Source organism: Podarcis melisellensis, assembly GCF_964234715.1.
Source record: "Podarcis melisellensis genome assembly, chromosome: 7".
NCBI classification, from domain to species: Eukaryota; Metazoa; Chordata; class Lepidosauria; order Squamata; family Lacertidae; genus Podarcis; species Podarcis melisellensis.
This window is the reverse complement of record NC_138539.1, coordinates 13,243,866-13,271,341: the sequence shown is the minus strand read 5'-3', so window position 1 is coordinate 13,271,341 and position 27,476 is coordinate 13,243,866. Positions and strand designations below refer to the sequence as shown.

General features: G+C 46.6%; 1 protein-coding gene across 3 annotated transcripts in view; it reads left to right on the top strand.

Annotated features, from left to right (window-relative positions):
* Window positions 1-13,883, top strand: part of NSMCE2 (NSE2 (MMS21) homolog, SMC5-SMC6 complex SUMO ligase) — a 193,492-nt gene extending 179,609 nt beyond the window's left edge. For all 3 annotated transcript variants that reach the window (XM_081919034.1, XM_081919032.1, XM_081919033.1), the window contains exons 5-7: window positions 3,189-3,292; window positions 4,478-4,584; window positions 13,476-13,883. In XM_081919034.1, the coding sequence (XP_081775160.1) occupies window positions 3,189-3,292; window positions 4,478-4,584; window positions 13,476-13,590 (326 nt within the window). In that variant the 3' untranslated portion in view covers window positions 13,591-13,883. The remainder of the gene's footprint in view (window positions 1-3,188; window positions 3,293-4,477; window positions 4,585-13,475) is intronic.
* Window positions 13,884-27,476: the final 13,593 nt, after the last annotated feature.

Sequence of the window (27,476 nt, the reverse complement as noted above, 5' to 3'; positions counted from 1 at the left end):
TATCACTATGCCGCTTTGCAAATCTAGGGTGGGACCGCATTTAAACTATGGAACTTGCATAGTTAAGGCCAGATTCCAGCCAGATTGGCATTTGGGGGCTGTTGCTCAAAAGTCTACAACGCTGGCATTCTGGAAGCAAGTGGTGACCATTTTCTTTGACTATGTTGTGTTTTGGACCCTTAGACCAGAGGTTTTCAACCAGTGTGCTATGGTACCCTAGGCTAACTTGAATGATGGTCAGGGGTGCCGCAGGCAACACTGGCCTCTGTCCGTCTTTCTTTCCCTCCCTCCTCTGATGCCTTTTCCTGTCTCTGCCTCCCAAAGGCTTGCACAGCTGTTTGTTGCAGCAGCCCCAAATACAAACTCCCCCGGCGAATGGTGCCTCTGGGGCTGGCCAGGGGGTCCTGATTGCTGGGTGCCGAGGCGGTCTCAGAGTAATAATAATAATAATAATTTATTATTTGTACCCCGCCCATCTCTGGGCGGCTTCCAATACAGCTTAAAAATACATTAAAATGTCACACATTAAAAACTTCCCTGATGTCTTCTAAATGTCAGGTAGTTGTTTATCTCTTTGACATCTGATAGGAGTGTGTTCCACAGGGCAGGTACCACCACCAAGAAGGCCCTCTGCCTGGTTCCCTGTAACTTTGCTTCTCGCAGTGAGGGAACCACCAGAAGGCCCTCAGCGCTGGACCTCAGCGTCCGGGCAGAACGATGGCGGTGGAGAGTAAGCAAGCAAGCGGGCGAGGGAGCCCAGCCAGGCCAGTCTATCAACCCTTGCTGTTGGGAATGGACAGACAAGTCCCAGGCCCCTGTGGGGCAGTGTGAGGAGGTAGCTCTTTGGGACAGGTTGGGGGGCAGCTAAGAGACCAGGGGCAACATCTGCACGGAGGACTCCAAAGAAGACGAGCCTGGGGGAATACTTCACAAGGGTGGTTGTTTGAAAAGGAGTGAGAGGCTGCCAGCTCTGCAGGCAAGGGGTGACATAACGGCTCCTGAGCCGCATAGAGGAGTCACAGAAAGAAAGTTGGTCAAGGGAGCCGGGGACCCTAGAAGGTTGAAAACCTCTGCCTTAGACCCATTTATTCTGCCTTCTTCCGGGTCTAAAAGGGCCGCGTGTTGGTGGCCATGCGTCAATTGGACTTGCCTAAAATAGTCACCACCTGTATTTATTTAAACTTGTCACCCTTTAGATGTTGTTGGGCATTAAATCCCATTCTGCCCTATCCAACATGGCCAATGGTGTTTTGGCGAGTGTTCTGTGTCTGGGGCTAGCTCAAGAATAGTTGGAAGGGCACAGATTCCCCATCCCTGATTCAGTACAATTTTATCTCATCAATGAGCTCAGGGTGGCACACAGGTTTCCCCCCAAGTTCCATTTATCCTCACAACAACCCTGTGGGGTAGGAAAGGCTGAGAGATAGTGACTGGCCCTAAGCCACCCAACAGGTTTCACCACCAGCAGGGAATTTAAAAAAAACAAAAAACTTAATGGGAGTCAAATTTCTCCAGAATCTGGCATCTGCATTGAGTTGCACATTCTGCAGTTTTTCTTCCTGGCAGATACACAGCCCCAAATCTTTCCTGCAACATGCTTGAGGATTGAACAATTATTTTTTTTTACTTCCTTTCGACGCCGTCTGTATATGGTCGGTTAGCCAGCATTTGTCTTGAGCCTCAGTTCTGCCCAGGAGATGATTGGCCACCATAAAGGACTGTAAGGAAATAAGAGAAATGGATTTTATTTGGCAGAGGAGAAGGAAAGATGTGTCTCCGAATGAAAGCGGTTGCGTAACACACATACACAGTGCCGTTCTGTTCTATAACTCTGGCCAAACTGCAGCGGGGAAGGAAAGTCGCTGTATTCTCTAGACCTGGTTCGTTTTATTACAAAATTAAGCCCGAATGGCTGTGTGTGTGTGTGTGTGTGTGTGTGTAAACAACCCTAGTGCTGCAAGAAGTAAGTAATTCATCAGTATGCGGTTTCTAGAAGCTTCCATCCCCTTAGCGTGGTACAGCTTTGCAAACAAGTCCATGGAAGTAGCTAGACAACTTTGTTTTTAATAGCCCACTTTCTTATACTTCTCATTTGTGGTACACTAAAAAGGAAAGAGGGACTCAACTCTTCTTCAGTTTACAGAAGGTTTCCAGCTGTGTCGCTTGAGGAGATCCTTAGCGTGCCACAGGCGAGCAGCCATTTAGAAACCGGGTAGTATTTTTGAATTCAAAATCCTTTATTAGGCATAGCACACCACACATTAACAAACAAACATCATATACAAACTGTATAAAATACGGGTACAGCAAACACAATTTATCCTAGTCCTATTCTTAACTCCCAGAAATTAAACGATGTACATGAATAACATAATACAATATAATATAAAATAATAATACAACGGAACAACATCACCTACCATTAACAACCACTAAGTCTCTTTATCATGGCCCATGACCGGGTAGTATAAGTTATCATTAATATTACATCGCAAGATTTAAAGGGTGAGACATGTCCGTTGTGCTGGTAGGCACTAGCATCTTGTAATTGCGTGTGCCAGCCATGACAATCTCAGAAGTCTCCAGTGCTCTGTTAGTACTAAATTATGGGAAGCTACTCAGATGGCAAAATTATCCTGGAAATTGTGGAAATGAGATGACACAGATAACTAGGGCTGCTTCCGGGTGGTTTGAGAGTCAAAAGGAACTAGTTGCAATGCCCACAAGATGTGGTTTTCATTTTATTTATGAAATTTATATACCTCCCGTCATCTGAAAATCACAAGGTGGTTTACAGCATGAAAAGACAAAATGAGAACACAAAATACATAATAACGCACACCTATAGCCCCACCACAAACATATTTAAAAGGCCTTAGATTGTTTCATCAGCCCAAGGCCTGGTTATAGAGGAATGGTCTTGTTGTCGCTGTTGGAAGTAAATTTAATAATTGCATTTTTTTGTACTTTATGCCATTTTTCTCTTGCTGTTGCACATCTCTTTGATTGCCTCGGGCTGTTAAATGGCTTATGAACTGGTAATAATAATGTTTCAGTGGAAAAGGCCCTCCTCCAGGTTGTCGCAAGGTAGACCTCCACAGGGGGTGGCGCAGTCCAAAGATCTGAATGTCACGATGGCAGCCATGTCTGTAACTGAGTGGTCTTCCACCCTCTCTTTTATGTTGCAGTCGGTGTCCAGTCAGATGGGGAAAAGAGCTCGCCGCTTGAACAGGTTGATGAGGACCTTGCAGTGACACAAAGTCAGATGAACTTTGTGTGCCCCATCACACAGGTAGGCAACACACCCTCATACCTGATGGGGAACATTCATGGTGGCTTCATTAGTTACCACTTCACCTCTGCTCACGACATCAATTTTTTGTTGTAGATGGATGTGTCAGTTGCCTATGTTCCAGTTAAACGCTTTGGGCAAAGCCTGGACTGTCACACCAGAGCAGGGTTCCCTAAACTTAGGTCTCCAGCTGTTTTTGGATTACAATTCCCATCATCCCTGATCCCTGCTAGTTGGGACGATGGGAGTTGTAGTCCAAAAATAGCTGGAGACCCTAGTTTGGGAGGACCTAGAGGGAAGTAGAGGGAAATTAGAATGTAAATGTGTTAATGCTAATTCACCCTTTTCTCCTGTTTCCTTCTCTCATCTTCCCCTCCTTGTCTTCTGCTGCTGACTTTGACTCTGCGGTCTCTGTCTTCCTCCTGTTCTATTCATCTGCCTGGCCTTAAGCTTCTGAGGGTAGCAGCTTGTGTTATCCATAGCAGTCAAGGCATTAGGGCAGAACCACAGGACTCCCCTCGCCACGCCAGCATCACTGATGCTCACCTGAACCAGGCTGGGCTGTGGCAAGGTGGCGGCATGGCTGGGGCTTTTGGGGCACATTGGTGGAGTCAATCCAGCACTCTTGCTAGGGCGTTCATGCAGCCTGGACGTCACCACCCTGCCTCGTGCCATCTGGCTGAGCTGCAGCAACACCAAGGTCAGGAGGGAGGTGCTACTGCATTGAACACACACAAACACAGTACAGTAGACACACACACACAGCAATAGACCAGGCATAGGCAAACTCCGCCCTCCAGATGTTTTGGGACTACAGTTCCCATGATCCCTAGCTAACAGGACCAGTGGTCAGGGATGATGGGAATTGTAGTCCCAAAACATCTAGAGGGCCGCGTTTGCCTGTGCCTTATTTTTCCTATATTTACTTTTTAAGTTATGTTGGCTATTTTTACTTTTACTCTTGGTTTTTTCCTCTTTCAGCAAGCTTTACCAAGTAGAGCTTTTGTTCCTAGTGGGTATCTTTATAGGGCTTGAGATGTTTCAGATGAAATAAATGTATCAAAAAATAGGACAAGACTATTAAATGGTACTCAGTAGATATCTTCCATGGCAATGGAGCTCAATTAAGAACATGGCTAACCACATCAAGATCTTTGTTAAGCACAGGTGGATTAATTATTGCAGGTAGAAATGAAGAAACCTGTCAAGAATAAAGTCTGTGGGCACTTCTACGAAGAAGAAGCCATCCTGGACCTGATCCGACGCAAGGAACACCGTGGCAAGAATGCATGGTAAGCAACCATGACCAAAGGGGAAGGGAATTTTGCTAAGCTCCAAAACAAAACAAAAAGTAGGTTATTTTAATAAATAAGTAAAGGAGGTTGCTTCTTCACCCTGAGAGAAAAAGTCAGAGCAGGTTATCACTAGAATTATTATTATTAGTAGTAGTAGTAGTAGTAGTTATTTTTTGTACCCCAGCCACTTTTGGTGGCTTCCAACAGAATACACCAAAAAAAGCAAAGCCCACATTTCTGTACACTTGGAGGCAATTCACGCAATCATGGCAGTGCTTTCTGTGAAAATTGGGGCCGCTGTTGTTGCCTCTTGGATTTTCCCAACCCTTCCTTACTTCCAGGGTAAAATGCAATGCTGAAACATTTTAAAAGCAATTTGCGATCAGGAGAATGAGGGTGGCTTCAGAGCTGCTGCAAATTATGCTCATTCACATCAGTTCACTTTGCATGCTGTGTCTGGAGATTTCGGGCTTGCGTTGGGGTGGGCGAGCGCTTCTTTATCCATGTAGGTTTCATGCGTCCACTCATAATGCCGTCCTGTCCCATTTGTGTGTTAGCCGCCCTGCCTCTCTGTCTGGTGCGCACAAGAAGGAGGAACAGGGCAACTTTCCCACGTGAGGAGTTCCTCTTTGGTGCCTGTAGAGGATATTCGCTTTGGGGACGGTCTCCTTGTCAGGCAAAGGCACAGCAGGACTTTGCTAGTCAGGTGCTGCTGCCCACCTGAGAGGTGCTGGAGCGCAGCTCCGGTGCGCTCCAGCTAAAAAAAGGCCCTGCTTTCCAGCTTGCAAAAACTTTAAAAGAGGTATGGTGCCTGGAGAAGGTCCTGAGAGCTTGGACAGAGAGTCCTGAGGGCCATTCTAGTCTACTCTTCATTAAACTATTCCTAGAGAGGTGGGACGCGGGTGGCGCTGTGGGTTAAACCACAGAGCCTAGGACTTGCTGATCAGTAGGTTGGTGGTTCGAATCCCCGTGACAGGGTGAGCTCCCGTTGCTCGGTCCCTGCTCCTGCCAACCTAGCAGTTCAAAAGCACGTCAAAGAGCAAGTAGATAAATAGGTACCGCTCTGGCGGGAAGGTAAACGGTGTTTCCGTGCACTGCTCTGGTTCGCCATAAACGGCTTAGTCATGCTGGCCACATGACCCGGAAGCTGTACGCCGGCTCCCTCAGCCAATAAAGCGAGATGAGCGCCGCAACTCCAGAGTCGGTCACGACTGAACCTAATGGTCAGGGGTCCCTTTACCTTTACCTAGAGAGGTGTACCTTGTTGGCTGGAGAGTCAAGGCCACATCCATAAGTTTTCTAGATGATGCACAGCAGACAGGCGTTGTGTATTGTAGAGAACACGTTTCTGCAGCACATAAGTAGGGGGATTATTTGAAATATCAGCATGAGCAAAACAAAACAAGAGGATCAGCTCCAGGGGCGTGCAGCCACCATCATGCCCTTGATCTGACTGCATTTTAAAATCCCAAGTTTTGGGTGCCCTCACCTCGAAAGCAACCGACAGGGCAGTCCTACAGATGCCTTCTCAGAAGTAAGTCACATTGGCGAGCCTTGCTCCCGTGTAAATGGGTTAAAGGAAGGGAGTAGTTGAGCAGAATATTGTCCCATTCCGCCCTACACCTGTCCACCCGTGGCAGGTGATGCAAAGTGTAATTTATATCCCAAGGTGTAATTAGCACCTAGTGCAACATTAAAGTGAGGATGCAAATGTAACATCTGCACTGCGCAGCTATGAGGCGCTGACTTGTTTTCTGGAACGGGCGGAAATGTCCAGGCTCTTCTTTTTGGCAGCTTCTGAAGTAGTTCCACCACCTCTTTAAACACAATTTCTGGCCGCGCACATCTATTACATGTATTCTTCATACATTTCGAGTGTTCCCTTGGGTAGAACAAACTAAACCCAAAAGCTCCCTTGCAAGCAGAAAGCTGGCACATCAGGCAGAAATGTTGTAGCCCAACGTACTTTGTTATGCAAGAATTCATTATGCAGGGTGTTGAAAAATGGTGGCTTAGATCCTGTGATGGATCTAATGGTGGCTTAGATCCTGTGATGGATCTAATGGTGGCTTAGATCCTGTGATCCAAGGATGTCCACAGAAAGGTACCTCTGCTCAATTTTGGGCACCCCAGTAGCCCCACACCCCATCCCAACCCCACAGACCCAGAGAATCTCCTGATCCTCCAGAGAGGATGTTTTAAGGATTGGAGGTAGGGGACTGAGCATTTTTCGTCTTATGGATCTCAGGATCAAAGTCAGTATCTCTTACCTGCTCTGTTTTATCACTCCAAAACTCTACCACCTCATTCTGTTGCGTGGTATGGATCGGTTTGAGACGCTGTGATGGGACTATAGCAGTGTTCTCTATGTGGGGCTGCCCATAGAAATGGTCCAGAGGCTTCATCTCGCACAAAGCACAACCATCAAGTTGCTGGGTGGTGGAGCTAAAGGTAAAGGGACCCCTGACCATTAGGTCCAGTAATGACCGACTCTGGGGTTGCGGCGCTCATCTCACTTTATTGGCCGAGGGAGCCGGCGGGCAGCTTCTGGGTCATGTGGCCAGCATGACTAAGACGCTTCTGGTGAACCAGAGCAGCACATGGAAATGCCATTTACCTTCCCACCGGAGCGGTACCTATTTATCTACTTGCCCTTTGACATGCTTTCGAACTGCTAGGTTGGCAGGAGCAGGGACGAAGCAACGGGAGCTCACCCCGTTGTGGGGATTCGAACTGCTGACCTTCTGATCAGCAAGTCCTAGGCTCTGTGGTTTAACCCACAGCGCCACCCGTCTCCCGGGTGGTGGAGCTAGACAGGCCCAAATAGGGCTAATTTAGCCAGCTAGCCCTGGTGATCATCTAATGTTTATTGGGTGGATTTCCCCCCTAAATTGATTTTTTAATTCTGAAAACAAAAAAAATTCCTTCCAGTAGCCCCTTAAAGACCAACTAAGTTAGTTCTTGGTATGAGCTTTCGTGTGCATGCACACTTCTTCAGATACACTGAAACAGAAGTCACCAGACCCTTCTATATAGTGAGAAGGTGGGGAGGGGTATTACTCAGAAGGGTGGTGGGAATGGGTGATTGGCAGAGGTCCAAGGTCTTTGTTCAGATCCGGTTTCTCCATGGTGATAAGTTGCAATTCAGCAGCTTCTCTTTCCAGTCTATTTCTGAAATTCCTTTGTAGTAAAACAGCTACTTTGAGATCTTGTATAGAATGTCCTGGGAGATTGAAGTGTTCTCCTACTGGTTTCTCTGTCTTGTGATTCCTGATGTCTGATTTATGTCCGTTTTGGACAAACAGGCCAGACTTTACGCCAAAGAATAAACTTATCACCAAACTTAAAACCATGGAGACACCTGGTCTGAACAAAGACCTAGGATTCTTATCTCATTATACATGACAAAGCCATTTTTCACCTTCTCACCCCTTGCTTTTTCCTGTAAGACCTATTGCAGTCGTTAAGAGTCGTCAACAGGCTCATCACAGCTATCTGCCAATCACCCATTCCCACCACCCTTCTGAGTAATACCCCTCCCCACCTTCTCACTATATAGAAGGGTCTGGAAACTTCTGTTTCAGTGTATCTGAAGAAGTGTGCATGCACACGAAAGCTCATACCAAGAACTGACTTAGTTGGTCTTTAAGGTGCTACTGGAAGGAAATTTTTTTGTTTTGACTATGGCAGACCAACACGGCTACCTATCTGTAACTTTAATTCTGAATTTATTGTTATTCACGTTTTATACTGTATTTTATGTTTTGTTGTTGTTGTTGTTGTTGTTGTTGCATCAATTAAGTGTTTTAAATTTTTTGTTAGCCGCACTGAGCCCATTTTTCTGAACCGGGAAGGGCGGGATATAAATTAAAAAATTATTATTATTATTATTATTATTATCATCATCATCATCATCACTACCATGGCACTCCTAAAAGTAACCTGTTGGCTGAGTTCAATATAAGATGCTCACTTCCGTGTATGAAGCCCTCATGCGGAGCAAGATATCTGAAGGAACACCTCTCCCATTAGTTGCCACACATCCTGCCTATTAGGACCATCAATGGAGGCCCTCCTCACGCGCTTGTTTCTGAAAGTAACCAGGATGGCAGGCACAAGGGAGGAGACCTTCTCGGTGGTAGCCCCCATGCCTCTGGAATTTATTTGCTTATCAGTTGTATTCTACCTTTCCCGCAAGGAGCTCAGGGTTTTTCCGCCTCCCCAGCTCAACACCATAAGACCCCTGTAAGGTACGTTAGGCGGAAAGTCTGTGACTGGCCCAGGGTCACCCAGTGAGCTTCGTGGCTGAATGGGGATTTGAACCCTCGTCTCCCAGGGCTTAGTCCAGTGCTCTAACCACTGCACCACATTGGCTGACATTGCGAGACGGGTTTCATTGAACCTCACCAGTGCAGGGATTTGTAGAAGCTAAAACAAACAAACAAATAAAACCCTATTGTCATTGGCCTTTGCTTGAGATGGTGTTTTGCCTTTTAGCATGAACCAGTATTTGAGTTGTTTTGATTTGGGGCTGCCTGAGTTTACAGTGAAAATTGTGTTTTGCTATTGGAGTTAATGCTGTGGGAATGTGGACAGAAACAGTCTTCTTCCCTATGTACAGTGATACCTCAGGTTAAGTACTTAATTTATTCCAGAGGTCCGTTCTTAAGCTGAAACTGTTCTTAACCTGAAGCACCACTTTAGCTAATGGGGCCTCCTGCTGCTGCCGCGCCGCCGGAGCACGATTTCTGTTCTCATCCTGAAGCAAAGTTCTTAACCTGAAGCACTATTTCTAGGTTAACGGAGTCTGTAACCTGAAGCGTATGTAACCTGAGGTACCACTGTATTTAATTTTATCTGGCTTTTTTATTATTATTAAGGGTGCTTGTCTTTTTTTAAAAAAACACACACTGTATTGTACTTTTACATTTTAAGCCACCTTAAAAGTACAATTGGCCTTATGGGCAACCATAAATAAATAAGAACAAAATCCCACTTCCACAAATCCCTCCCTCCTTCCTTAAATGACCCCACCCTAGCTTCTTCCTCCTCCGAACGGCTGAGAATAATCTCTCTGCTCAAGTAACATCGGCATTCCTGTGTCGCGCAGATTTGCTTTTTGACTTGAGGCTTCCTAGGCGCTTCACCAGAATTAATTAATCCTGGCAAAAACATGTGCCAAATAGATCATAATTGCCCTAACCACTTTGTAGACTGGGAGAAACAAACCCCAAACGGTGAGACTCCGCGATTTGCCCAAGGCAAAGGCAACTAGCGAGGAGACAGAGCGCAGAAGTAATGACTGCTGACTCTCGGCTCCAAATGTTGAGTCTGGGGCAAGGTGCCTTCTTCCCAGGCAGAATGGGTCCAATTGGGTGATGAGTAGGACCTCAAAAATAAAAATAAAAAGTGCTTTGGATTGGGGCTCCCCGGTCGGTAGAGTTTGGGGCCTCAAACAATTTGGGTTGCGACACACACAGTAACAATGGTTGTCAAGTTGTTGTGCCTTGTAGAGTCTTTGACAACCGTTTCCAGTACATATTGAGCAACTTTTTGTATGGGTGGCAGTTGTAAGACACGGGGGGGGGGGGTGTCCAACTCCTGACTGTGGGAAGAGGTTCATGTGTGAAATGTACAACCCGCAACCCCCCCCCCAAAAAAAAACCCTTGAAGGCCACATTCACACCATCCAAATAAAGCGCTATTGAATCACTTCAAACACTTTGTGGCTTCCCACGAAGAACTCTTGGGGAGCATTGTTTGTTCAGGCTAGTGAGAGTTGTTAAGAAAGGCCTATTTCCCTCACAGAACTTCGATTTCCTGAGTTCCCTGGTTAGTGCATAACTTCCAACATTTCTCCAAGGAAAATGGGGACGTGCTATTCCATTATTATTATTATTATTATTATTATTATTATTATTATTATTATTACCCCACCCACCTGACTGGGTTGCCCCAGCCACTCTGGGCAGCTTCCAACATACATAAAAACAGAAATGAACATTTTTAAAATAAAACCTTCCTTATACAGGGCTGCCTTGAGGCGTCCACTAAAGGGTGTATAGTTACTAATCTCCTTGGCTTAGGGGGGTTGCATAACTCCATACCTTCCAACAATTCTCCAATGAAAATAGCAACTCCCTAAGGAAAAGCGGGACATTCAGGGGGTCAAATCAGAAACGGTGATGGCTTCTCTAATTCAGGGGTGTCCCTGGAAAATAGGGACACTTGGAGGGTCTGTGGTTGGAAGATTCAGGACAGACAGAAGAAAGATGGCCACAGTGACTATGTGCTGTCTTCACTGTCCGGAGGAGTGCTATTGAGCTCAGATGCTTCTCTGTGGGTTTCACATGATTATCTGACCAACCACTGTGGGAAGAGGATATTGGACTAGATGTGCCATTGACGTGACCTTGCAGGCTTTTTTTATGTTCTTGTGAAAGACCCCATACAGCTTCTCCTTTGCAATAAATTACAGTGGTACCTCGGTTTACAGACTCCGCTAACCCAGAAATAGTACCTCAGGTTAAGAACTTTGCTTCAGGATGAGAACAGCAATCGCGTGGCAGCTGGAGGCCCCATTAGCTAAAGTGGTACCTCAGGTTAAGAACAGTTTCAGGTTAAGGACGGACCTCCAGAATGAATTAAGTTCTTAACCCAAGGTACCACTGTGCTGTTGTTGTTGTTGTTGTTGTTGTTGTTGTTGTTGTTGTTGTTAAAATCCCTTTATCAGTTTATATTCATGAAGAACCTCAAAGCTATATGCAAAAATAAAAACCACGATGCAGTACATTGATATTCATATACATACTTATTTAAAATACCTTTATGCTGTTACAAAATCAACAGCGACTAGGCCAGGAATTGCCTTCTGGGAAGGCCTGTTGGGATAAGAACGTCTTCACAAGGCAGCCAAATCCCAAATGACACTCTGAGCATCATTTCAGGTTAGGCATGATGGGTCAGGTAGTCTTCTTTGTGTTTTCCACAAAACGAAAGGCTTGCTCCTATGTCAAAGTAAGCCCCCACAACTCTCACTTACCCCCTTCCACAGTTGCAGATAGGTAGCCGTGTTGGTCTGCCATAGTCAAAACAAAAAAATTCCTTCCAGTAGCACCTTAAAGACCAACTAAGTTAATTCTTGGTATGAGCTTTCGTGTGCATGCACAGAAGTGTGCATGCACACGAAAGCTCATACCAAGAACTAACTTAGTTGGTCTTTAAGGTGCTACTGGAAGGATTTTTTTTGTTTTCCCCTTCCACAGTGTCTATTTTGCAAAAGCAGTTTTCCCTCTAGTTTCAATATAGTTCTGAGCCTTTTGCATATTCATAAAACAAATACTGTTGTTCACGTTTGAGCCCACAGGTAGAGAGCACCCTGTTAACTTTGCATAATTCTACTTCAAAATTTGGATTTTTTTCTTTTCTTAAAAGCAACTGGTGAAGAATAATAAGGGGAAGGAAATTCTGTGCATTGCACCACACTCCATGCTTCGGCATGGACCGAAAAAACATACTGTTGTTTTTTGAGGTTTTGGCCAGTGCCAGAGTTTGAGGTTTTGGCGAGAATTGATTATTTCCCATGACATTTGCTTCGCTGCAGTTTCTCAGTGCGGCCCAAGGCAAACTGCTTCTCTTATCTGTCCGCCCCGTCTCTTCAGATTCATCAGCAGGGTGAGAATATAGAAGTTGCCGTTTGTAAAGTTCTTTGAAGGCCTAAAACAATATGCAGAGATTACAGTCTGCAATGCTATTACCTATTATTACTACCACGGGCAAATTGTGTTCCACTTAAGACTGATCTACAAGCAGAAATGTTCATATATCTCAGTGCATTCAACATCCCCAGGGGCATCTATTCCCACCTGCTCAGGATAATTGCATTCCTCATCATGTGTCTCCCCAAAACAAATTACTGCTACCCAGCAAGGAAGGAGATCAACATCGCATTGCACCTTGCTGATCTGGCTGATCTCAGAAAAATAAGAGTCCTAACAGAACCTAGGAAAGGCAACACATTTTAACACGTTTTCAAATTGCACTACAAAAAGTCGGCATAGCAGAGGAGGGAAAGCTAGGCAAAACAGAAGGCTGTCAGGATAAAAACAGCTTATTATTCGCCGTTATCAAATCGTTCTTCTCTTCTGTGTTGATTGTAGACATTGAAAAATTCCGGTACAGTGTTACCTCGGGTTAAGAACTTAATTCGTTCTGGAGGTCCATTCTTAACCTGAAACTGTTATTAACCTGAAGCACTACTTTAGCTAATGGGGCCTCCTGCTGCCGCACGATTTCTGTTCTCATCCTGAAGCAAAGTTCTTAACCCGAGGTACTATTTCTGGGTTAGCGGAGTCTGTAACCTGAAGCGTCTGTAACCCGAGGTACCACTGTAATCCTGAACCACAATTCAGTACACTGGATCTGCTGCATAGAGGTAGCATGTCTGTTTCAGAATCTTTATGATTTGAAAATGGTGTTTTGCTATTGGGGTGAATGCTGTGGGAATGTGGACAGAAACAGTCTTCTTCCCTATGTACAGTGGTACCTCGGGTTACATACGCTTCAGGTTACACACTCCACTAACCCAGAAATAGTGCTTCAGATTAAGAACTTTGCTTCAGGATGATAACACAAATCGTGCTCTGGCGGCACGGCAGCAGTGGGAGGCCCCATTAGCTAAAGTGGTGCTTCAGGTTAAGAACAGTTTCAGGTTAAGTACAGACCTCCGGAACGAATTAAGTACTTAACCCGAAGTACCACTGTATTTGATTGCCCATTCCTTGTAGGTAGCCAGTGGAAACCACCGCTGGACCTGAAGGTAAACCAAAGTGAGAAATTCCGTTCTGCTGATTTTACTGGGGTCACTTTCTCTCCCTGTCTTTTTACAGCTGCCCCAAGGTTGGCTGCAGTAACCTCAGCGTCAGGAGATCAGACCTGATGCCGGATGAAGCCGTTAAGAGAGCAATCGACAGTCAGAGTAAACAGAGCCGGTCAACACAGTAGAAGTCAGCTGGCACTCCCGGCGGCTGTTACGACAAAGAAAATGTGATGTTAGAAGAGGTCGCCTGAGATAAGTTGCTGATTGCCAGGTGGTTGTGTAACCGGTTGTTATTTCAAGTATTCCAATTGCAGGCAAAGTTGAAGGTCTGACCTGTCGCCGAAAGCATTTTCCTTGCTCCTTCGAGAGTGCCAGGCGTAAAACGCTGCCACCCAACCTGTTTTTTAATTCCTTTTTAAAAATGTCACCCAGCAGTTGACGTCTTGCGTTCTGTAAATAAAAACGTATTTTTCTCATTGCCAGAGTCTGCTAAGTAAAAGAGTTCACGTTGCAAAGCACCCCGTAAATCTTTTTAAGGAAAGGCCTAGGCTTGGCTAACGCTGCAGTTCCATAACAGGCTGGTCTGAAGGCATGCAAGGCCAACTCCGTGTCAAAGCTAAGCAGGCCTGAGTCTGATCAGAGCCTGGATGGGAGACCACCTGGGAACCACACTTGGGCTCTGGGAGGAAAGAAAGGCAGGATGTAAATGTGGGGAGATTAATAAAGGCCTCCCCCTACTTACAGTTGATTCACATGCAACTGTATATATGTGTAACCAGTGGTGTAGTGTTGCCCCGGGGGCAGAATTGTTAAAGGTAAAGGTACCCCTGCCCATACGGGCCAGTCGTGTCCGACTCTAGGGTTGCGCACTCATCTCGCTTAAGAGGCCGGGAGCCAGCGCTGTCCGAAGACAGTTCCAGGTCACGTGGCCAGCGTGACGAAGCTGCTCTGGCGAGCCAGCACCAGAGCAGCACACGGAAATGCCGTTTACCTTCCCACAGGAGCGGTACCTATTTATCTACTTGCACTTAGGAGTGCTTTCGAACTGCTAGGTGGGCAGGAGCTGGGACCGAACTACGGGAGCTCACCCCACCACGGGGATTCGAACCGCCGACCATACGATCGGCAAGTCCTAAGCACTGAGGTTTAACCCACAGCGCCACCTGCGTCCCTTGCAGAATTGTTAGGGGCACAAAATTTCAACACCCGGTTCTGCCTCAATACAGCCCCGTTGAAAACAGCTTCTCCACGTGACCTGGAAAGTGACCTCTTCAGACAATGGAACAACTCTTGTTTTCTTATCTCTGAGGCTGACATGGACACTATTAGGCAGTTGAATACGCATGTGTACTCCATTTTCCTCCCTCCCCACTCCCACCGCATGGGAGGCAACCCACGCTACACCACTGTGTGCAGTGCTTGGAAATAAATAGATTCAAACCAGGAAATAGTGGGAGAGAGCTGGAGAGTCCTTGTGGCTCCCTGGAGCCCAAAGAGGACGTCAGAGGAAGCCCTGAAGGAACCCGAAGCACAGCTTTGTTTAGGTTGTTCAGCTTCCCCGCCTAACAGCTGGTGTGCGGGGTAGCACAGCAGCAGCCGCTTTCCAGCTCATCCTCCAGCCGGCCCCAGAGCTTCAGCTCCATATGTTTTGGTCTGGATTGGAGAGAGCTCTGGAGAACAGGAAGAAAGTTGGTGTTCAGAGGCTTTATAGAGGTTCTCCCTACTTAAACACAATTTTTGATTCTGTGCATGGGTACCCAGAACGTAACCCCACATTATGGGAAGATGTCTGTAAATAATAATAATAATATATAATAAAATTTTATTTATACCCCGTCCTCCCCAGCCAAGACCGGGCTCAGGGCGGCTAACAACCAATAATAAAAACAAGTTGATTAAAATACAATTTAAAAGATTAAGATACATCATTAAAACAATTAGGGAGCAATCTCTTCATAGGAGGAGAAAGGAAAAAGAAAGAGGGGGAGGGAATCGAACTGATTCTGAGCCAAAGGCCAGGTGGAACAACTCTGTCTTACAGGCCCTGCGGAAAGAGATCAGATCCTGCAGAGCCCTGGTCTCATGAGACAGAGCGTTCCACCAGGCTGGAGCCAGTGTTGAGAAGGCCCTGGCTCAGGTTGAGGCTAATCTAACTTCCTTAGGGCCCGGGGCCTCTAGGGTGTTGCTATATATGGACCTTAAGGTCCTCCGTGGGGCATGCCAGGAGAGGCGGTCCCGTAGGTACAAGGGTCCTAGGCCGTGAGGGCTTTAAAGGTCAAGACCAGCACCTTAAATCTGACCCTGTACTCCACCAGGAGCCAATGCAGCTGGAAAAGCACTGGATGAATATGCTCCCATGGCAGAGACCCCATGAGGAGCCTTGCTGCAGCATTCTACACCCGCTGGAGTTTCTGGGACAGCTTCAAGGGCAGCCCCGCAAATAAGGCTGTTGTGTTACAAAGGTACATCAAGACCAGGTAGAATGACCACTGACTGGGCCAGTTCTGGGCAGGAATGAGTCCTGTGACTATTTGGTCTGGGTGAGCCAAAGGAGGGGGCCACGCCATCTCATCTGATACAGCCAAGTGGTGTGGCAGCTGCTGGAGGCAATCGTTCTTACAGTGGTCATCCGAGTAACACCTCTTGGAAAAATCCTCATTGCAAGCACGTCATTCTTTCAGCTTCTCCGGAGCGTGACGATTCCAGGAGTGGCGAGGGCTGCTGGAAGAATGCTGGCAATCATTTGAAGCGCAGTATTTCACAGTAAAAAGCACATGGGCCATTGCATCAATCGCCCCGCACAGCGGGTGGAAACTCTTGCCACATACTTGATGTTGTTTTTACCTTTCCTTCATCCCTCGCTCGGATTAAGCAACACCTGATGAAGCCATGAAACCCAGAGGGCAAGACCCTTGTAAACAGGAGGCAAAGAGCGTTCAGGCAGGAGAGACCTGCCTCTGGCTTAAAGACACGCTCTGCTCTCCTGCAGGTGTACACAATTGCTGGCACGCCAAACCAAGCCACGCTGCCCACCGCCATGCTGGCATCACGTCAGGGCTATGCCATAAGAGAGGGGCTGCCAGGCAGCTGGTGGAACACCGTCCAAGACAGGTGGGCTCTTGGTTTAGGAAGCCGAGCAGATTTGCTTGACAAGCTGACATTTCCCCCAGTTTTATTTTCAATGGAAGAAGCTGCTTTGATTGGCGTTTGTCCATACGCCTTCCCTCTGATTCCAAGCCAAGAAACCGGGAAACAAATGTTTTCTTGCCTTGCAGTCTACACACACTCGTTTTGGCTTTCGGCGTTCCGTTGTTGTTGTTTTTCTCCCTCCGCAGAGCCATAATTCTGCGTGAAACGTTAGGAAACAGATGCCAGGCAGCAGGCAGCACTGGGCTAGGCAAACCAATAGCATGAAGCCATTTCCTGTGTCTAGATGCTCCTTTGGGATGTCTGGTCCATGCTGCACTGACCGAGCACCTTTCCTTGGGTAAGAAGCTGGTAGAATAGGCTGGGATGGTCCTAGTGGTCAAGGTGTTGGTAGGGACACTAAGCCTTTGGCCCTTATCCATGTCAGTGTTTGTTTACATTCATCCCTTCTGTGTCTCTTTCTTTTACCTCTGAGAAAGCTTATGCTGGAATAAGGTGCCACACGACTCTTGGCTGCTACTGCTACAGTGGACCTAACACCACTCCTTGTGACAACTTGCCATGCAATTCCTTCCTTCTGTTGTCTCACCCACTACTGCCATTCTAAATATGTGGCTGTATTCTGCAACATGTTGTTAGCACGCCAATAGGATGTTAATAGTGGACCCTCCACACTTCAACCTGATTTTTTAGTTGTTCCCAATGTTTCTACATTATTGCAAGCTCCGGAAGCACTCTTGTGATGTAGTGCAGCAAAAACAGGATACCCTCTACCCCCCAAAAAATCACCCTGCGGTATTTATGGTGTTTAAAGTTGCAGGATATCAGCCTGGATAGCTCAGTTGGTTAGAGCGTGGTGCTGATAACGCCAGTGTTGCAGGTTCGATCCCTGTATGGGACAGAGCCTCTCCTTCTTACAGAGGGGAGGAGTTGTGAGCAGGAGCCGTTTCCTGTGTTGGCAGGGGGCGTTCCAGCCCCTGCCCAGCTGGCCTGGCTGCTGCGCCACACCCCCAGGTAGCCAACCAATCAGGTGGAGCCTTGGGGGCGGGGTTTTGCCACTCGCATGCGGCAGCCCTTCCCTTTCATTCCCACCCACCCTCCCTCCCTTTAGTTCATTGCTTGGTTCTTGACCTTGCTATGGACCTGTGGTTGGTCGCCTTGGTTGGCCAAGGGGCCTGGTAGGAATTTTTATCCCTCTAGCAAATTGGCACCGGCCACTTGGTTTTCCGCCTACCTCGTAGCAAATCGTCACAGCTTTTAGGTATTGGCGGTTAGACATTGGAATATGTTTGTGTATTGGAGGGCAGGGTGTGGCCATCGCCTACCCCTCCACTTTATGGGTATTCCAGTAAAGGAATCAGGCGGTCATGGATCCTGTCCGATGCCCTTGCTGGTGGCTAGGGCCATGGCACGACCCCCGGTGACATCAGTGGGAGCTTTCAGTTGTATTTGCATGAATAGAGGCTCCTCCCACTGGTGATTAACCCTTGTTAGACTCACCCCTCCCTGAGAGGATGGAGTCACGCACCGTTGTTTTATCCAATGCCTAAGCCAATACCTCTCACATGCTGTAATCAATAAAGTTGTGGCCTTTTTTGCCCATTAACCTAATATACTGTGTCCATGTGTCTTTCTTGAGAGCCAGTGTGGTGTAGTGGTTAAGAGCGGTAGTCTCGTAATCTGGTGAACTGGGTTCGATTCCCTGCTCCTCCACATGCAGCTGCTGGGTGACCTTGGGCCAGTCACACTTCTCAGAAGTCTCTCAGCCCCACTCACCTCACAGAGTGTTTGTTGTGGGGGAGGAAGGGAAAGGAGAATGTTAGCTGCTTTGAGACTCCTTCAGGTAGTGATAAAGCGGGATATCAAATCCAAACTCTTCTTCTTCTCTTCTTTCTTATCCTCAAGTGGGTGGCAGGTCCTTGAATCACAACTGCATATCCCTGCATTGCAAGGGGTTAAACTAGATAATCCTCAGGAGCTTTTCCCGCTCTGCAATTCTGTGATACAGCAGGAAACTGTGTTCTTAGGGACAAATTCATGGCTATGTTCTGCCTTCACTGCTGCTGGAATCTGCAGGTGAGCAGCGTGCTGTTGCATTCATGTCCAGCTTGCAGGCTCCCCACGGACATCTGGTTGGCCACCGTGATGCTGGACTAGACAATTCACTGGTCTCATCCAGCACATTTGTCTCCCCCCCCCCCAATTTTTTAAAATTCATTTTATAACACAAATAACACGAACAGAAAAACAGCAATACAAACAAATTCTTGTCATATCCTTATTTTTTCTAAACATTGTTAAGTGGGCTTCCCCTATTCCCCCTTTTTGATTTTCATTTTACTTCATCTTTAGCAGTTTCCATATATCATAGTTTCTAACCATCTTTATTTTAAATCACACTTAAAATAATTTTATCACTTACAAATAATACTATTTTAAAATACACTATCTTCTACTTCTAACCCTACAGCCTATATCCACTTCCAAAGCTATTCAAAGATTTAAATATTAACATGTTTTTTTCAAATATTCCTTAAACTTCTTCCAGTCTTCTTCCACCGTCTCTTCTCTCTGGTCTCGGAGTCTCCCGGTCAGTTCGACAAGTTCCATATAATCCATCATCTTCATCTGCCATTCTTTGATAGTTGGTAAATCTTGTTTCTTCCAGCAGATTTGTCTTACGTGTTACATTCTTAAGATACAAGACATACACCAGGTGGGGTGAGGAAGCACTATGTCCGCCCCAAAACATTTGCAGGCACAAACTGGAAAAGCAGGATTGTGTATAACCACTCCAGTAAACATCATGAGCACAAATCATGAATGCACAATGATACCAGAAAATTTGTGCTTAGAGGAGACCCTTTGAAATTAACGGACCTAATGTCCATTGCTTTCAATGGGCCTCCTCTCGAGTATGGCTAATGCTGGTTGCAATCCTAAGCTCCTCACTTCATGTGCATACAACATGGTGTTGTATAAATACTGAATAAAAACAGTACGGGAGCAGTTCTGAAATGGGCGTCATTCCAAGGCATCTGAAAGGGTCATTGGAAGACTCTCATGCCTGACAATGCAATGCAATGCAATACAATACAATACAACCTTTCCTGTTTTTTTGCTTGGCATCTAGCACACATGCCGCCGAATTATCCCTGATAAGATAGCCACGTGAATAAGCAAGGAGGGCTGATTGTAACTTTGAACTGTGCAATGCCAGCTTGGAGAAGATCAAACTTCCAAAATAAAAGAGGGAAATGAAAGCCATGCCATCGGTAATGAATTTTATATCCTTAACTGCAGGCGCTCTGCATGTTCTCTTTCAACTGGATGCAGAAGCATCCTTCCTGACGACAAGTCATTTGAGCTTTCAAAGCTGCCTTATATTGTACCTTCAGCCCACAAGCCTAGTTAGAGGGCAATCGTTTCTGTTTTGGCAATTTGAACCTGCAAAAAAAAATTAATAATTAATCAAGTGAAAGGAGAGGGCCTTTTTAGTTGTGGCTCCCCATCTGCGGAATGCTCTCCCCAGTGAGGTCTGCCTGGTGCCTTCACTGATATCTTTTTTGGCACCAGGTAAAGATGTACATTCCCCACCCCTTGGATTTTGATAGGCTAAGGCAGCCTTTCTTAGCTTTGGGTCTCCAGATACTGTTGGACTACAACTCCCATCATCCATGGCCGCTTGTCCTGCTAGCTAAGGATGATGGGAGTTGTAGTCCAACATTTGGGAATTCGATTTTGGAAAGGCTGGGCTAAGGCGATGCTCTTTTGTTAACTAGTGTGCCGCCGAATTTTCCTGCGGCTGCTACGTGGGGTGGTTTCTTTTCTGTTTTTATGGTATAATGTATTTATATTTTAAATGTGTTATAAATCGCTTGGAGACCTTTGGGTAACGAAAGACAAATAAGACAAATACGAAGACTTATTTTTCCGGGCCAAAAGGGAAAAAGGGAAATGAAAAGACACTGACTCGAGTGTTTTCACTTGTGTAATCAACTTCTGGGGCGTGGGGAGGAGGGAGGGATATTGAATGGGGTTTCAAAGCTCGTCTCTCTGATTTGCAAATATCCCATAATAACAACAACAAAGGATGCTTTCATGCTGCGTAGATTGGAAAGGAGCGAAGTCAGGAGATGAGTGTTCATAAGATGTTGGCTGAGGTCCTTCGCACTCCTGGCACAAACCCCTGTCTCTTTCGCTAAGGCTAATGATGCCCTGAAGCTTCAAGAACAGAGGTGTCTCCCTTTGTTAAGCATGGGAGCAGTCACATGCCCACAGGGGATCCCGGCTACTTCCTATCACTGGATTCATCCATTATTGTTGCATTGAACATTTAGGGAGAAAGAGAATTTGAGGACAGGGGGCTTTGTGGTGTGACTCCACCTCACTCTCAAAAGTAAGCATGTGCTTGGCTTACACGGAAGTTGTACAGTCATACCTCGGGTTGAATGTGCCTCAGGTTGAGCACTTTTGGGTTGCGCTCTGCTCACACATGCCCAGACCGTCAAAATGATGTCACACGCATGCGCAGAGGTGGCAAAGCACGGCATGCGCAGACGCGCTGTTGTGTCTTACGTTCTATTCAGGATGCGAACAGGGCTCTGGAACGGATTTTGTTCACATCCCAAGGTACCACCGTACTGGTGTGCTGTACTGGTAGAACGACAACCGGATTCTGTTAACAAAGCCATTTCCAGTTTCACGTGTGGTGTTAAGGCCTTCCAGGTTCACTCAAGCACCAAAATGCTTGGAAATTAAAGCTGATAAGGGCCACACCCTTTTGCTATTTAGGAAATATATAGATGCAGTGCTATTTTTCTAGAAAAAGAGGTGCCGGAACTCGCCATGAATGCCTCCCTCTTTCTCTTGGAAAGGCAATGGCGTCCAGCTCAGAGGTGCCAGAATTGGTGTGTTTCAGCTGGGAAAAAAAGACCTGTATATATTGTTTGGTATCTTACCTTGTGGTTAGTTCCATCTGCCTTGCACCTGTATGGCTGTAAGTGGCAGAGAGGTGGACCTAAGATAATAATAATAATAATAATAATAATAATAATAATAATAATAATAATAATAATAATAATAATAATAAAAAATACCCTGGCCATCTGGCTGAGTTGCCCAGCCATTCTGGGCAGCTTCTGAGGCCTGAGCCCTGATGAATTCTGGCTCAAGTTCAGCCTCATGTTTTTTCCCCCTTTTCTAAATGCCAAAACAACGTCGAGTAGAAAAATAACAACTAGGCAGCCCTTTCTGCAAAGCATTGGCCTGTCTCTCCAGTGGTGCTGTTGAATCAGTTATCTCCCCCGCCACAGGTCTTCTTAGCATTCTTCCCACGCTGAGTCATTGCAGTAGTATTCTGTTGTCAGGCTTCTCCGCTACCACCCAAGCAGTGAGACAAGTTGTCACCTTCAACAAGCCTGCCAGCAGCTGACACGAAAAACGCTCCCTGCTCGGCAGTTGTTCCGTTCCGTAGTAACTTCCACCCACTTCCAGCGAAGTTTGTGAAACGAAAGGGCCCTGACAGCCCCGAAAGAATAGGAGAGGAAGAAAAGGTGTGGGGAGGAACTGGATTTTTTCGGTGAAGCATATGGCTGGAACTCAGGGGAAAATCTCACATTAACAGGAGAAAACTCTCACATTATTTTCTTCTCCACCCATGCACAGTGCATGTCATCAGGACGTTACATGTGAGTCTGTCCCCATATTAGTGGTTGCTTGCTCACATCAGATGCTGTGTTTTCTACTGCCTCTCCTTTTTTTATTGTGCTAGAACATGGACGGTCCGGGAATCAGAGTGTTTTTACATGAGTAGAATGTGTCCTTTTGGGGACGCGGGTGGCACTGTGGGTAAAACCTCAGTGCCTAGGACTTGCCGATCGCAAGGTCGGCGGTTCGAGTCCCTGCGGCGGGGTGAGCACCCGTCGTTCGGTCCCAGCTCCTGCCCACCTAGCAGTTCAAAAGCACCCTTAGGTGCAAGTAGATAAATAGGTACCGCTTTATAGCGGGAAGGTAAACGGTGTTTCCGTGTGCTGCGCTGGTGCTGGCTCGCTAGAGCAGCTTCGTCACGCTGGCCACGTGAACCGGAAGTGTCTGCGGACAGCGCTGGCTCCTGGCCTCTAGAGTGAGATGAGCGCACAACCCTAGAGTCTGTCAAGACTGGCACGTACGGGCAGGGGTACCTTTACCTTTTAATGTGTCCTTTTATTTAAAATGCATCTCTGGGGTTATTTGTGGGGCATAGGAATTCATTCATTTTCTCTCTCCAAAATATATTCTGGCTTCCCACAAGGTCTGAGGGACAGTGGACCTGGGCCCCTGCTGAAAAAGTTTGCCGACCCCTGTGCTAGAAGATGACTTTCAGCTGTTTTGGGTGCCTTAAGTTGTTGGCCATCAACTGGGAGGAGAGGTCCTGAACAATTTAGGAAGCATAGGAACACAGCTTGCCTTAAGCAGAGTCAGACCCTTGGTCCATCTGGCTGTAGTGGACTGTTGTAGATGCAGAGGAATGGTGGGGGGGAGGGGGAGGAGGAGGAGGAGGAGGAGTTTGGATTTGATATCCTGCTTTATCACTACCCTAAGGAGTCTCAAGGGACGTGGGTGGCACTGTGGGTTAAACCACAGAGCCTAGGACTTGCTGATCAGAAGGTCGGCAGTTCGAATCCCTGCGACGGGGTGAGCTCCCGTTGTTCAGTCCCTGCTCCTGCCCACCTAGCAGTTTGAAAGCACGCCAGTGCAAGTAGATAAATAGGTATCGCTCTGGCGGGAAGGTAAATGGCGTTTCTGTGCGCTGCTCTGGTTCACCAGAAGCGACTTAGTCATGCTGGCCACATGACCCGGAAGCTGTACGCCGGCTCCCTCAGCCAATAAAGCGAGATGAGCGCCGCAACCCCAGAGTCGGTCACGACTGGACCTAATGGCCAGGGGTCCCTTTACCCTTTACTTAAGGAGTCTCAAAGCGGGTAACATTCTCCTTTCCCTTCCTCCCCCACAAGAAACAGGAACCAGCTGGGGAGCCCCCAAGGGAAGAAGGCTCAGAGCCCTGGGATTTTGGGTTGGATGACAATGAGTGGTCAGAGAGAGAAGACTGGGAGGAGGAGGTGTTGGAAGGTGAAGAGGTAACAGGGCTTAGCGAGCTGGGAGAGTCTGTGGCAGAGAGGTCCGGAAGCAGAAGCTGAAGCGAAGGGAGCCCAACAGGCTGATATTAGTCAGGCTGGTGAAGAGTCACAGGTGTCTCCTCCTCCTGCGGCTGTGACAAACTCCCCTCCTTTAGGTCTTGCAGAACCAGAAGAGGCATGAAAAGGGCGGAGAAGCTAGCTTCAAACAGATGCAATGGGGGAAGCCCTCGAGAGGAGGGTTATAGGGAAGCAGGGAATTTAAGTCTCAGCAACTAATCTGTGGGGCAAGACCTACTGGAGATGAGCTGCTGTGCTCATTAGACCTGACACTCTTTGCAGATTGTGTTCTTGCTAAGGAAGAGTTAACTCCAACTTTGAACAGTGTGGTTTACTGCCGGCTCGCTCCTGACACTAGCTAGTGTGCATGTGTGCGTGTGTTGAGAGAGAGAGTTAGAGGTGTATATTGCAAGAAATTATAAATGTTCTCTGTTATGTACTGAGTTGAATAGGATCCAAAATGCAGCAGTCTGATTGGTCCTAGAACAATAGGATCCAAAATGCAGCAGTCTGATTGGTCCTGGAACAATAGGATTCAGAATGCACCAGTGTGATTGGTCTGCAGGAGCCACCCAATCCAGCTCCAGGTGGAAGTGAATTCACAACCTGATTGGCCTACAGGAGAATTCCGGAATTAGCCAATCACGTGCAGCCCATTGTGCAGCTCACCACTATGAGCTGAATAAAGAGCATGAAATCCACTCTCGGCTCTGAGTATATTTCAGTCTCAAACTGCAGTTGGGAGTTAAGAGGCAAGTCCACTTCAGACCGTTCTGAAACGATGGGTCAGAAGAAGAAAGCAAGGTTGAGGAAGTCTACATCGTCCTTCCTTAGGGAAGACCGGGCTGGTGGCACAGACGACCAACATCCTCCTGCAGATCGCCAGCTCTAGGCTTGTTGAGACCTTAGATCCTGGCTGGCATGTTTCCATCTGAGGGGCTGGGGGGGAAGGCTGCCTATCAGAGAGAGGTGGCACATGCAGCTCTGTGTGCCTTCGCTTCCCATCCAAGCACATGGTTAGCGCTATAAAAATATTAATAGGAGTTGCAGATTACTCACTGGGTTGCTGTGAGGTCAAACAAGACAAAGCACTCAGCGCGGTGACAAACAGCGATCGTAAAACGACGGCAAAGCTGACAGCCTCTGCCTACCTCTTCTATCAGCGGAGCAGATTGTGCAGCTTACGTGTTGAACCCAGTGGCGTTGAGCCCCCTTAACAGGATTTCCCCACCCCCTAAGCACTGAAATTTCTGCTGGCTGTGTCTGTGACCAAGTACTTCACTCAGCTATCTGCTATCTGCGTGCCCCAGATAGCTGGGGCTGCCTGTGGGCCTCAGGGCCAAATCCAGGCTGACAATTATTAGGTTCACCCACCTGCACCTGCCAACCCATAGATAAAAGAAGCGTATGACTCTTGGCTGTGAGTTGCTGGCAGCCCCTAAGGACCTAGTTCTCACTGACCGTGACAGGTAATTGAATGCTCCAGACAAAAAGAGAGAACCCCACCCAAGCACCTTTTGCTTGGCATCTAGTTTCCTATGTGCATAGATGGGGCATCATCCTGACCTGCAGAGTTGGAAAGGATATAATAATAGTAATAATTTTAATATTTATACCCCACCCATCTGGCTGGGTTGCCCCAGCCACTCTGGGCGGCTTCCAACCCGTTAATAACAACAACCTTATCCAATACAAAAAAAGTCACAATAATTCTAAAATAAAAAGAAGTAAATAAGGAAGCCAGATACAGGATAAAGGAAGTCTTTTATTTCGTTGTTTGTATTGTTGTATGTTATGCTCACTGTATGTTCTGTTCACGTTTAATGAGGGTATATTGTGTATTGGGGTGGGGTGGGGGTTTATGTTATGTTGTAAATAAAATCCCAATAAAAATTATTTTAAAAAACAACAACAACCATCTGATCCAATACAAAAAGTCTAAAATAAACGACTTGTATCAAATTAAAGCAATATTCAATAATTCATTAGAATCTAATAGCAAACAGAAACATTAGAGATCAGTAAATAATAATTAAACAGTTTACACCCATCAATTACAGTAAATAATTATAGTAAACTATAAATAAAAATAATGGCAAGTGACAGTGCATAAAATACCACAAAACATACAACAGGATCCGACTGAGAAACAAGGACACACAACTTAATTTTAAAAAAATAAATCACTAAAAGTATCCCAAGGCTCATATAGACCAACGTCCTGCAAGGAAGATGGAGAGTCCCACCACCTTCCAAAATAGTCCATTCCACTGTCAAACAACTCACCTGAAGTGTAAGTCAAAGCTTGTCGTTTGAAGTGGTACAAAAAAGGTAAAAGGTAAAGGACCCCTGGATGGTTAAGTCCAGTCAAAGGCAACTATGGGGTTGCAGCGCTCATCTCGCTTTCAGGCCGAGGGAGCCAGCGTTTGTCCACAGACAGCTTTCCGGGTCATGTGGCCAGCATGACTAAACCACTTCTGGTGCAATGGGACACCGTGACTGAAGCCAGAGCACACAGAAACACCGTTTACCTTCCTGCTGCAGCGGTACCTACTTATCTACTTGCACTGGCGTGCTTTCGAACTGCTAGGTTGGCAGAAGCTGGGTCAGAGCAGCGGGAGCTCACTCCGTTGTGGGGATTCAAACTGCTGACCTTCCGATCGGCAAGCCCTAGAGGTTCGGTGGTTTAGACCACAGTGGTACACTTCAGATACTGGATGACCACTTTGGTGAGTGATCTCGGCCCCAGTGCAAGCAAGCCTGGGTAATTGGCAGACCTGCAGAGGTTCCTGTACACCACCAACTCTCACCAGCCCCAGCCTGGTCTGGGGCAGTGGGAATTATAGTTCACCTATATCTGGAGGTCCGCAGTTTTCACAGCCCTGCCCTTATGTCGACCCCTGTAACAGTGCAGAGAATCTGCTTTGCATGCAGAAGGTCCCAGGTTCAAATCCCGGCATCTCCATGTCCCACTTGAAATTCTGGAGAGATGTTGCCAGTCTGTGTAGACAGTTGCCAGACAGCGTAGATGAAAGTACAGTTATTATTATTATTATTATTATTATTATTATTATTATTATTACTTACTTACTTACTTACTTACTTATATGCCGCCCATCTGGCTGGCTAGCCCCCAGCCACTCTGGGAGGCTTCCAACAAATGAACAACATTAAGCACAGTAAAACACCAAACATTTCAAAAATTCCCTATGCACGTTAGAACCACAGAATTCTAGTTGGTTGGGGGCCTGAGGGTCAACTAGTCCAACCTTTTTGCCCAGCGCAGGGCTCGAACCCAAAACCCTTAGTATTAATAGTCTCACGCTGTACCGGCTGAGATGCCTATGTAGTTGCTGAACGACGAGGCTAGAAGGCCCAGAAATGATGCACTTTGAAAGAAAAGGCTGAGAAAGCATTTGCAGAACCTTTCCCTGGTGTCATCATGTAGGGAAGCAACAAATGGAACCCCCAGGATATCCTCCTTGAACAAATGCAGTTCTTGTTTTTAGTGTTCAGATGCATTAATGGGACTGATATGCTATGAGTCATCCAGCACAAGGCATTGCATGTGCTTCTTAAAATACACTGAAAGTAGCTCATGGCAAGCTGGCCATTGGCCTTGCGGTTTGCGTATCTCTTTGGAGATCTCTAAAAGTACCTGTATTCCTGGAACATATGATTCTGCGGATGGTGACCTCAAGCAGTAAATTTGCCTCTAGAATCAGCAGATGGTACTGATTGCACCTGCC